This window comes from Physeter macrocephalus, chromosome 2 (assembly GCF_002837175.3).
Source record: "Physeter macrocephalus isolate SW-GA chromosome 2, ASM283717v5, whole genome shotgun sequence".
NCBI classification, from domain to species: domain Eukaryota; kingdom Metazoa; phylum Chordata; class Mammalia; order Artiodactyla; family Physeteridae; genus Physeter; species Physeter macrocephalus.
Window position 1 is genome coordinate 91,536,926 of NC_041215.1, and position 12,909 is coordinate 91,549,834.

The 12,909-nt window shown below is 34.4% G+C and overlaps 1 protein-coding gene across 1 annotated transcript in view; it reads left to right on the plus strand.

The window, feature by feature from the left end:
- ITGAV (integrin subunit alpha V) overlaps positions 1–12,909 on the plus strand; it is an 88,851-nt gene that overhangs the window by 43,200 nt on the left and 32,742 nt on the right. The window contains exons 5-10 of the mRNA XM_028479875.2: positions 4,771–4,896; positions 5,765–5,809; positions 6,571–6,614; positions 6,702–6,758; positions 9,213–9,265; positions 9,662–9,864. Of these exons, the coding sequence (XP_028335676.1) occupies positions 4,771–4,896; positions 5,765–5,809; positions 6,571–6,614; positions 6,702–6,758; positions 9,213–9,265; positions 9,662–9,864 (528 nt within the window). The remainder of the gene's footprint in view (positions 1–4,770; positions 4,897–5,764; positions 5,810–6,570; positions 6,615–6,701; positions 6,759–9,212; positions 9,266–9,661; positions 9,865–12,909) is intronic.

Consider the following 12,909-nt stretch of genomic DNA (forward strand, 5'->3'; position numbering starts at 1 on the left):
TTTTTTAATTTATTTATTTATTTTTGGCTGTGTTGGGTCTTCGTTTCTGTGCTAGGGCTTTCTCCAGTTGCGGCGAGCCGGGGCCCCTCTTCATCGCGGTGCACGGGCCTCTCACTGTCGCGGCCTCTCCCGTTGTGGAGCGCAGGCTCCAGGCGCGCAGACTCAGTAGTTGTGGCTCACGGGCTTAGCTGCTCCGCGGCATGTGGAATCTTCCCAGACCAGGGCTCGAACCCGTGTCCCCTGCATTGGCAGGCAGATTCTCAACCACTGCGCCACCAGGGAAGCCCTGAAATTGAGTTTTTGTAAAAGCTAGCAATGGGAGCTTTCTTACAAAATCAGAGCTTAGTTACATAAAAGTTGAAAAACATGCTTATTTGCCATCTATTATGTGCCTACAGGCAACAAGTAAAGTTGAAGCAATTTAATTATTGTAAGAAATCTCATATACAGGGCTCTATGTATTTTTAACTAAGCTGATATGCTCTCTAGAGTTGATCGTTTTTAATCTATTTTTTAAAAATAAGAATTCCATTTATATTTTCAAAGGAAATGTTTCTTAAGTACTTTTCTTTATGTAATTTTCTTTTGTGTGTGTGGGGTTTTTTTTTTTGTGGGATATATGAACATTTTGAATATCAAATTGAGACTATTAATTACTCCTAGAGAAGTCTCAAAAATGCATTGCTTGGTTAAAAGTAGAGCTTCCTTAGAACGCTTAATATGGCTTTCTTAGAAAATGCAAGCAGAAGTGCCTTAAATTTATTAAAACAACAGAAACTATAATCATGATTCAGAAAAACTAATAAAGCATTTTTTTTTTTAAATTTGTATTTTGTCTCTATTAAAATTTTTTTTCTAGATTAGGTACTGGTAATTATAGTTGACTCTCCTTATTAAGTAATTGATTTTAATTCACTCAATTTGAAATTCATAATTCAAAACTTATTCATAATTACTTACAATTTAAAATTTAAGGAAGCAAAACAAAGAGAGGTAAAGTATATTAATGCATATTAGGTTTCAACTCATATGATGTGTTTTCAAGTAGGTGTTGTATTAAAGCAAAAAGTGTCCTTATTTTCTGTACTTACGCCAGTACAACTATAACCCCAGAAATATTCCCATACTATGAGCAGTCATTGCTATATTAACTGTTTGCTTTCTTCAACTCATTTCTGAAAAATGGTGTCATTTTAAAGCAGACAACTTAGAAATATCTTTTACATAGCCATGGCCAGAGGCTGTTGAAAGCTTGAAAGGCTATATGTCCATTTGGAGAGAGAAAAATTTTCTCTTACCTCCAGCAAGAGGAAATTTTAAAAATATTATGTTCAAACACTAACTACCTTGAATTAGATACTTATAATTTGTTACAGATGTAAGAAATGCTAGTCAAGTATAATTTGTATATATAATATACCCTGAAAAATTTACCCTCTAACCTCACTCTTGCTTAGATATGCAAGACACTAAAATTTTTCCTTTAGCTGAAAAATTTTTAATGATTATTAGAAAGGAAATTTGCCTATGTAGTCACAGAGGTAATATACAGAATTAAGGAGTGACTTTTTTCTTACTGTAACCAATAATACTATGCTGATGGCACTTCATACCGAGTGTGTGAAGCAGCCAAGATCTACGAATCTATATGTATATATATGTTTGTATATTTTCACATATTAAGTGAATATATTATAAGTTTCCTTTTTGATATTTATTGCATTGTGTTTTAGAAAAAGTATAGTGAAAATTACTGAATTAGATGAGTTTAAGACTTATGATTTTGTTTGCTTTAATATATACATGTTTAATATATGCATATAATATTTGCATATATATGTCATATATACATATATACTTGTATATGTAGTTTTTATGTTTATTACATTGCTCTCCATTTTTAAAGCTACCTGTTTTAAAATATGTATCTTTTTGTTTGATTTAATCTAGGCTGACAGAGTACTTCTTGGTGGTCCTGGTAGCTTTTATTGGCAAGGTAGGTTAATCTTTTAAAAATTACCCAATAATGACTGTATTTCAGACTCTTCTGGCTTATCATGTGCCTATGGGACTTTTCAAATTATTTTAAACAAAGAAATGGAAAAATAAAATTTAAATGTATAATCACTATCTGTATACAATTTGTTTTAAAAAGGACTATAACATCATATAAGGTGTATGTAAAATATATAAATATATAACATAATATATAACATATATATATATTCCTAGTAGAAAATAAACTGAATATTTTAAAAGGAAATTTTAGAGTAAATTTATAAAATAATTATTTTTATTGTTTATGATATGTACTTTTTCATCTCTGTACTTTAGAGGAAATGATGTAATTAAGCATTAGGAAGTGTGTGGAACTGATTTGTAATAGGTAAATTGTGGCCTTCCAAAAGCTCATGGTTTTAAACTTAATTTGAATTTGCACATTAAAATATTTAAATGGTTATTTTCTCATTAATCATTGACATCAAGAATGATTTCTTTGTGTTTGGGGAGTTTTTAAAATAGAGGATCTTATTAAGTTTCAAAAGAATATATTAAACTGGCATTGACGATTGATGTTAAGATAAAACACTACATTCTTTAGTCATTTTCTGAGGACTAATAAAATTACCATTTGAACAAATGTATAACAGATCATTGTTTTCTGACAGTTTGAAAGTAGGTAACTATATCTGCTTATTTTCTTAGTTTATGATTCATTTATCATTAGAGACACATTTATTTAGTCAAATAGTCACATGTTTATTTTCTGCTAAAAAGTGCCATTTACCAGATTCTGTTATTCAAGCATTGTCAATATTTGGAAGAACTGGAAAATCTATGACTATATTGATTTACAAGTACTTTCTGATTCTGAATTTTACTTCTGTATTCTGCACTCTGCTTTCTTTACTTGCTTCCTTGTAGGAAAACCCGTGCTTTTGCTTTATAGAAAGGGAAACTAAAGAAAGAGATTTGCTGAAGGAAAACAGGATGGAAGGAAAATAAGAAGGAATGAGAAATGGGAATAAGTGAAAAATTGGAAGGGATGGCAAAGGAGAAAAAGAAAAATCAGGCAAAGAAGATCAGTATGAGAAACATACTAAAACTGAAAATTTTGAATTTCTATGAATTGTACCTCTATTGGAAAATGAAATAATTTAGGAAAATTATACTTGAGTTTTACAGTTTTACAATAAAAATTAAAATAGCAGTTCTGACTCTATGTAAGAAAATAGATATTAGTGCTTTCTAATTAGCTATAAAACATGGATTTATTTTTCTTCTTTACTGCTAGGTGTGTCATTCAGTGGAAGGGAGGGAAGTGTCTGATGAGCATGTGAGGGAACCAAAGGTAGATCTTGTGATTCTCAGTCAGGACTCCTTGTTAACTCTGTCTTTTTAAGAGACACAGCTGTGAACATGTTTAAATGACTTGTTCTTTTAATACCTTGAGTATGCACAATGTATGCATTCCTGTTTATTATAAATTAGGACAGATACTATTAATATTATATTCACTAGAGATTTATTATAAATGGTATAAAATATGTAACTGAAAACAGTGACTGGGCGGAGAATATTTTGTTTTAATAAGATTAAAATCAGCACGTTTCACCATGAATAGGTAAGATATTAGGATGAATTTTTCCATAGATCTCAGAATTGTCTCTGTAAGAATAGAGAAAATGATAATGGTGTTTTATTCCAAAGACATGATAAATTTTCCTGTGTTCTTTGATTCAAGAAATATTTAATGAATCCCTCCTATGTGTTAGGTACTGTTTAGGCACAGAGGGTAAAGTAGTGACCCAGACAGGAAGTGTTTCTGCCCTACAAACTCAGCTTATGTGACTGGAAAAATTGGAACAAGATTAATATCTTTAGCTATTATGATTTTCTTTCTGAAATAGCAGAAATGAAGAGATTATTTTTCATCTGTGTGGAGATGGCATTTGATAAATCAAACAACCTTTCTTGGGGCAGGGAGGCAGTCGATTTTTATGTAGTTGTCTGGATTTCTTGTGTACTTAATAACTTAAGGTTGGGAAGAAAAGTGAACTCACTCATTCAGGCTGCTTTCGTAAAAGTGTCCAAATAACTTGTTAAAAAAATCAGTTTAACAAATTATTATGAAGGTAAAAGTAATTATTTCAGTAGATTTTTCAAGTTCTAATTTGAAATTTGGTTTGGAAACAATCTTTGATTTTATGATTCCATTTATTTAACATTGATTTTTTTTAGTGAATTAAAACAAATTCTGCATTTATAAATTTTTGTTTTTTAGCAGAGACTAATTTTAAGTACTAGCTTGAATAATAATTGTGACTTAAAAAATAATCAAATTTCAGATTTAGTATTATGAAGAAGAGGTTTTTTTTTTTTTTTTTTTTTTTTTTTTTTTTTGCATGCAGGCCTCCCTCTGTTGTGGCCTCTCCCGTTGCGGAGCACAGGCTCTGGACGCGCAGGCTCATTGGCCATGGCTCACGGGCCCAGCCGCTCCGCGGCACGTGGGATCCTCCCAGACCGGGGCGCGAACCCGGTTCTCCTGCATCGGCAGGCGGACGCGCAACCACTGCGCCACCAGGGAAGCCCAAGAAGAGTTATTTAAGGCTAATAATTAGAAAGACATATCTAATCTATTTTCTTTCATGCAGGTGCTATCCATCATCTGCGTCATAAAGTTCCCATTAGACACTTGTCATTTATTTTATATATTTTTTTCAGGTCCACGCATTTCTAATTATAATTTATTTTATATATTTATTTCAGGTCAGCTCATTTCAGATCAAATAGCAGAAATTGTATCTAAATATGACCCCAAAGTTTATAGCATCAAGTATAATAACCAGTTAGCAACTCGGACTGCACAAGCTATTTTTGATGACAGTTATTTGGGTAGGTAAAATCAAAATATGGATTCATTTTCTGGTGGTGTGGTGGATTTGTCCTGTATTTACATATGCTGCTTTCAGTAAGAAAATCTTTTATGTGAAATAGATTAAGATTTTCTTAAAATATAAGGAAAATATTTGTTATGAGTACTTAGGTTGTATTGTATGTCAGTAACTGAAATTTAAGAGCATGATTGTTAACACAATGATAATAATAATAGATAACCTTTAAGATATGCTTGGTCCATCCTGAGCATTGTTCTAAGTGCTTACTTGTATTAACTCATTTAATCCTCACAACAGGTCTATGAAAGTGTACTACTGTTTTACTCCCATTTTATAGATAAAGAAACAGGCACAGAGAGGCAAAATAATTTGCCTAAAGCCCCTCACTTGTAACTTGCTTTTCTGAGATTCCAACCCAGGCAGTCTGACTCCTGAACTTTTATTCACTATGTTAAACTACAGTTTTGGTTTAGGATTTATTAACTTTTGTTCTCTCTCTTTAAATTTCTCATATTCATTAAACAAAGTATACATGACAGAAATAGTGTTTTGCTGATTGAGAAAACCTGTTATTTGCTGCTTCTTTATGATGAATGCAGATTTACCCTGTTTTTAACTGACTCCTTTGTAAAGTTGATAAAACAGGTTTATATTTCTAACAGAGATATACTGTTTAAGTATTTAACTCCATTATTTTCTTTAAGATATATTTATCATACACATATGAATCTATTACTCCTAAGGGACAAAATATTACATAATTAAAGGAATTACTTGAAGATATTTTCCGGGAAAGCTTAGTCAGCAAGTACGCTGAAGATAACCAGTCCTACCCTGATGGTGTCTTACCTTTGGTTCCCCTTTAGGTTACTCAGTGGCCGTCGGAGATTTCAACGGTGATGGCATAGATGGTATGACGCACTTGAACTATATTTAATCCTCTTTAAAAAAATTAGACTAAGCACTTGAAACAAGTGGCATAGAAAAATTTTGGCAATTAAAGAGTTTTGAAATTGAGCTTGGTCTCTGGTAAACTTTCTCTAGCAGCCAAGGGGGCTGAGGGCCTCAGTGACCTCTTCTCTGCTCCTTTCCAGCCCCCAGCACTTCGGTTATTTCTTCAGCTCCTTCATTCTTGATTTCAGCAGATTCAGTTCTCTTGGAGAGGCATAGTTTAATAGTTTCTTCTTTCTTCAGGCCCGTAATTTGTAACCTTCCAAGCTCTGTCAGTAAGGCTGTTACCCCATCCCCTCTCTGTTCATCTTCAGAGCTCAATCTGGGGATCCTAGACTCTACCTGATTTTGATCACATTTCTGTGCCACTGCCACCTCTACCCTGTTTCACTTTGCTCTGAATTATCTTTCATTACTGTATGTTTAGCTTTTCTTCATTCTTAAGCCCTTTTCTCTTGTCTCTTCTCTTTCACAAGATGGTGAATACCTTGAGGGCACACATGCATTTATTTGAGGTTCTCAAGAATCTTTCCATGTTTCATAAAGATTTGATTTTGTGGCTAAAAAATGCTGAGGTCATTTATTATGGAGTACCAAGTTTTTAAAATCTCTTACTCATTGTCTACTGATATAACACTTAAAAGCTTTCTGACATAACCACTTATTCCTGCATTTGCTAATACTGGCCTTAAAAATGAGTAATTAAGTTTTTTCTTTTCAGACTTTGTTTCAGGAGTTCCAAGAGCAGCAAGGACTTTGGGAATGGTAGGAAAGTTAAAAGGTGTTTTCTAAAAATATCTGGGTTGTTTTATGTTTTACTCTATTTCATATGCTTTTGTTTTTCCTGCACAGGTTTATATTTATGATGGGAAAAATATGTCCTCCTTACACAATTTTACTGGTGAACAGGTATGCTTTTAAAGTGTTGTGTTTTGTTTTGTTTTTTTTCTCACTTAACATTTTAACACCGGCACTTCCTAATGTCTTTAAAACTTTTCTCGGTAATATTCTGACGGTGTAATATTCAATATATAGTAACTGTTTAATATTTGATATTATAGATATAAAATAAGCTTTAAATATTTTTCCTTTGTTTTAACCGAAGTGATTTGTTTAAGTAAAGACTTTTGTAATTGCCCAAATAGTTTTTTTTTTTTAAGGAAATGCAGAATCAAATTGCACACATACAAAAACCAAAAAAAAATTCCTTTTTCCTTGCTGATGACATTAAATTCTCTTTTAAAGAATGATCTATGCCTTTTAATTTTATTAAATGTAAAACAAAGCATGGCCCAGATGTGTTTACTATAGATATTACAAGTAAACTTCATTTGTGCTACAAGAAATAAAACATTCTTCAGTTAAAAATTAGTACTAGACATTCTCTACAATTACAGGCATTTTATAATATTCTGTATTGTATGTCTCAAAGATTGAAGTGGTAAGTTAGTACAGACATACCTTGTTTTATTGTGTTTCGTTTTATTACACTTCATAGATTCTGCGTTTTTTACAAATTGAAGGTTTGTGGCAACCCTGAGTGGTCAGATGATGGTTAGTATTTTTTAGCAATAAAGTATTTTTAAATTAAGATAGGTACATTGTTTTTTTAGACATCGTGCTATTGCACACTTAATAGACTATATAGTATAGTGTAAATGTAAATTTTATATGTATGGGAAACCAAAAAACTTGTGTGACTCACTTTATTAGGCTATTTGATTTGTTGTGGTGGTCTGGAACTGAACCTGCAATATCTCCGAGGTACACCTGTAATGATAAAGGAAAAATTAATCAATAGGTAGAGAAAAAAAGTCTCCTAGTTTGCAGATCTGGGATTTCAGCCCACTTCTTGTTCAGTTGACTGTTGGGCTTTGTGAGAGGATTGATAGGATGGAAAACTAGACTCGAGGTCCCCAGTAACCTCTTCCTGTTTGTGTGGTGGTCAGGGTTGACACCTGCAGCTGACAGCCATTAGGCTTGTGGCAGGGGTGGCTGTCCCTTTGTGCTGTTGTGACTTCTTCACCTCAAGCAGCTTCTCCTGTCAAATGACCATGTGTGTCTCTGGGTCTTGTTGTACTTGATCCTTGATGCTTTCTCTGTTCTTCCTCAGCTCTTTTGTGGGGGGAAGCATGGGCTTTCCATGGGCTCTCACTACTCACTACTACGTTGGGCAAGGTGTTTTCCACTGTAAATCTGGTGGCTCATGTATAAAAATAGGGATACTGGTAACTTGCTCATGGGGTTGTGGTGAGAATCAAAGGAAAATATTTTAGTGATAATACCCAGGCCAAGACTTGTCTCAGTAAATGCCATCCTTTCTTTACAGTTTCAGGCCTGATGCCCTCAGAGACCAAGGCCCAAGAATAGTATTCTGTTAAATTCCAGTCAGCACTTCATCATGGTACCCCAAATACAATGCACTTTATTACCTTGTGATTGAACACAGATTGTACTTTTCATTTTCTCAATTACACTGTATACCTTCAAAATAGATTAACGTATTAATCTCCCATATCATTCCCTCCTGATAGCTCAGCTAATCAAATTTTGGAAGCTTTGCTAACTTTACTTTTTTAGGTTTGTTGACTCATCCTTCATTTTAGTTCGTCTATAATCTGTCACCTCTCCTAGTTTTGTATGTCGGAGTCTCTTTAGAACTTTCCTTTTTCACATGTATTTCCAGCCAGGCTGCTCTGTCTGTGATGGCCAGCAGTCTCCTGTGGTGGGGAGAGGACATTCTTTCTCCCTCTGCAATAGAAGCCCATGATAAAACCAAGTACATTTGTACTGTGTGTAATTCAAAAGCAAAACCACTGGCACATAGTTGATTGAGATGTGAAACAAAAATGAATTCCAGTCTCTATCTTTCCGAACAGTGATTTCTTTAGAGTTGTAGTGGTTTCACATAGGAAGAACCATTTATGACCTATTAATAATTATTATTTTTACTGCATAGGCATCATTTATAACTTCTTGGGTTCAGTTGAAACGTCTGTTTGTGACTGTCTCTCTTTCTGGTAGTGTGTTTGTCTGGTGTGCTTTGGGTAAGTGGAGAGGAAGGGAGACAGTAGGTGGGGCCTTGGAAGGAGGCTTGATTGTACTTGGATTTAAATGGCATGTGCTGAAGACAGCGAAATGATATACATGGGCTATGTCTTGCCAGTAAATCTAGGAGAGTATATAAGCCTCATTAACTGATTGTCATTGTTTTGGTAGGATAAACAAAAGAAGAAATTTAGATTGAAGCACTATATGCAGAGAAAAAAATAATCCTTTCTATTTGATAAATATACAACAAATATTAACTGTCTAAACTAGTTGGATGAAATGTAAACATTTCATTTTCATCTTATTATCCAGATGGCTGCATATTTTGGATTTTCTGTCGCTGCCACTGACATTAATGGGGATGAGTAAGTTTAAAAAAATGTTTCCAGAAACAGTTTTCCTCTGTGTTTATGAACGCTTTACTAAAACTAAACATTTTTTCTTCTGTTTCTCTGCCCCCTTCCTGCTAATCTTTCTATTTAAGGAACCGATTTGAAGCAACCTTAATCACGAATACTAGAAAACCTTTATGTTGTTAACAATTTCTTTCAATAGCTTTTATGAAGGAATAAAGTAACTTTATGAATTACTCATAGTTTCTTAAAAGAGCTGAAGGAAAGTTTGAATTAGAAATGATCATTTCAAATGTGGCTATACGAGCTGTAGAAAGAGGAAATCTTGAGTTTTAATAAAAGAAAATGATTATTAGTAGTCACATGGAATTTGATCTTGCTTTTGGTGAAAAAGATTATGTTTTTTAGTTACGCAGACGTATTTATTGGAGCACCTCTCTTCATGGATCGTGGTTCTGATGGCAAACTCCAGGAGGTGGGGCAGGTCTCAGTGTCTCTGCAAAGAGCTTCGGGAGACTTCCAGACAACCAAACTGAATGGGTTTGAGGTCTTTGCAAGGTTCGGCAGTGCCATAGCCCCTTTGGGAGATCTGGACCAGGACGGCTTCAATGGTAAGGTCAAAGTTTATAACAGCTGTGTGTCCTGATTTTCTGTGTCCACCTGGAAAAGTCCTGTACCCCACCCGTAGAAGTTCATATGAGCAAACCTCCTTCCTAGAAAGAAGGATTTGAGTGACGCACCAGGTTCAATGACAAGTTGCTCGTTTTCCTTAAAAATCAGAGCAAAATTTTCAAAAATTGATTCTCATGAGTTATTATTCGTGCAGCCTCAAATTAGAGCATCAGAGTGGTTAATTAAAAAAAAAATTTTTATTGGAGTAAAGTTGATTTACAATGTTGTGTTAATTTCTGCTGTCCAGCCAAGTGAATCAGTTATACATATACATATATGCACTCTTTTTTAGGTTCTTTTCCCATATAGGTCATTACAGAGTATTGAGTAGAGTTCCCTGTGCTATATAGTAGGTCCTTATTAGTTATCTATTATATATATTATATATATATAGTAGTATGTATATGTCAATCCCAATCTCCCAGTTTATCAAAGTGGTTCATTTTAGAAAGGAGCTTGCATTCCCAGGGAGCCCAGTGTGAGCTGGTGATTTTCTGTGTCTCTGTCCTGCTTAGCGGCAGTGCCCTCTGCTGTCCATTTGGATACAAGTGTAAAAAATGCTCCCAGGCATAATTGTCAAGGCAATGCTGACCCTAATGCATCCCTCAAAGGTATTATTTGCCACTAATATTTTATTGTTGTGGCTGTCCAGAATATTCTGAGGGAGGTTATATCTCCCTTTATGGGGACAAGTAAAAAGGTATAAGCTCAGTGTTTTATAATACTCCCATTTAAAAATTTAATTAATAGCTGTAGATATCTTTAAAAATCAAAGTTGGCTTCTACTATAGAGTGAAATATAGATTACAAATTACCAAGTTTTTTTTAAAAAAAGAATACTGCTAAAAACCTTTCTAGAGGTCACAAAATGAAGAATTGAACTGTTGGTTTGTTTGTATAATCAACAATATATAGGGATATGCCCCTGAAAATGTAAAGAAAGTTATAAATTAAGATGAAAGCTTCAAAAATGCAGATGACTCTCAAATCTCCCAATTAGTAGTAGAAAAGGGAAATGTTTGTTTGGCCTCAAGACCCCAATCCTGCCTTGTGGGTAGTTTTATGTTACACTAAAAGTGTCATCGCTCACCCTAGAAGTTTTCATTGTTAGTGAAAAACTACTCAAGGGGACATTTTGCTTCCTAAAATAGTCTTAAAGATTTTTTACCACCAAGAGAACTTAACATAAATCAAATGGAATTCTGGTATAAAGTTCAACATAGAACTGTAAAAGAATACTAAAGAACAGACCAAATCATTACTTATTGATAAAAAAGACTACCTCGAAAACACAGGGCCAGATTCGAGGTTCTACCTTGAACACATTTGAGTTATTTGCTATAGCTGGGCCTGTCTCCAGGTGTTTTGTTAGAGCCTGGACATGTTTGCTGTCACCTTATCTTGAGGATATTCCACACACTTTAAAGAATGTTTCTTTAATATCAGGATCCAGACAACTTCTCATCTTGTTTTCCCTATTTCTATTAAAATGTATTATCTGTGAACAAAAAAATTATAAGCAGTGACAGCTAAAGAATATCGAAGTTTTACAACGATTTTACAGAGATTTTACTTTTAGAGACAGATACCATAGAGAATGATTTTATTCTCCCAAAGTGTCTCCTGGGGTCTTATTGTCCCAAAGAGTAGATTGTGAATGACAGTATCTCCAGGAGAAAATGATCTGAACTGTTATTTATGTAACTATATTTATATAGTTTATATGTGTGTATATATGTATTTGTAGTTTATATGTATATATAGTTTATATATACATATAATGAAGTATTAGTTTGACCTGGATCTTTTCCTTGTTCAGACCTGATGACATTGACTCTTTGTTATGTCTTTGCTGCTGTTTTCCTCCCTTTCCACTTACACCCACTGGAAAAACCCTAGGTATCATCAAGCGGGTTGCCGAAAACAAAACAATAAAATTATGTTCCACAATTATGTGGAGTTTTTGTCAATACTTCTCCAGAAAGGCAGAGGGGAAAAACACAGAAAAGAGAAACTAAAATGATCAAAGGAAGAGACTGATGACATGAAAAAGTAGGGCTCTCCAGACTAGACAGATACCAGCCAAGAGAAAAGATGATTAGAATGTACAAAATAATGAAAGGTTTAGAAAAGGTAAGGAGAATTTTTTAAAACCATCTCTCAACAGTAGAGCCATATTCTGTTGGAAAATTGTATTTTAATAAAAACTTTCTTAATGCACATGTCAATTTAGAAGTTATATTTATCTTTTGAAACTTAAAAAAGATAAGGAAGGACTCTTACATAATTTAAATACTACTTTTTATTTAAGGATAACAAATTCTTTTTTTTTTTTTTTTTTTTTTTGTGGTAAGCGGGCCTCTTTCCGTTGTGGCCTCTCCCGTCGCGGAGCACAGGCTCCGGACGCGCAGGCTCAGCGGCCGTGGCTCACGGGCCCAGGAGGCAGACTCTCAACCACTGCGCCACCAGGGAAGCCCAAGGATAACAAATTCTTAGTTGGCGCTTACTGCAGGCCAAGCACCGTTCTAAGTGCTAAAAATGAGAGGATAAATTAGAGCCCATCCATGTCCTTAAGGAATTTAGCATCAGTAGGAGCAAGTTTAATGTGAACAAGTAAACACTAGAATGTAGTCATCACAGTGTTTGAGATATTCTTGGGCATAATGGTCTTCCAGAAAAGATGAGTGACCAAGGTGTCTTTGATGTCTCAGGGGTTGCAGCATTGAGGGGGCTGAAAACATTTCGGGTATATTAAGTAAATTGAGTCAGTTTGGAATGGCTGGTACATAGGGGCTGTCATAGGCAAGATGGACACATCCTTGCTCTCATGAAATTTATGTTTTGTGGAGGAGCCATAAGAGTAAACACATAAAGGGGAAATTCGGATAGTGATAAAGGCTGTGGGTTTAAACAAAAAAAAAAAGGCAAGGTAACGTGGTAGAGAGTACCTAGATGCAGAGGGAGAGTGCATTGCTCCATAGCAT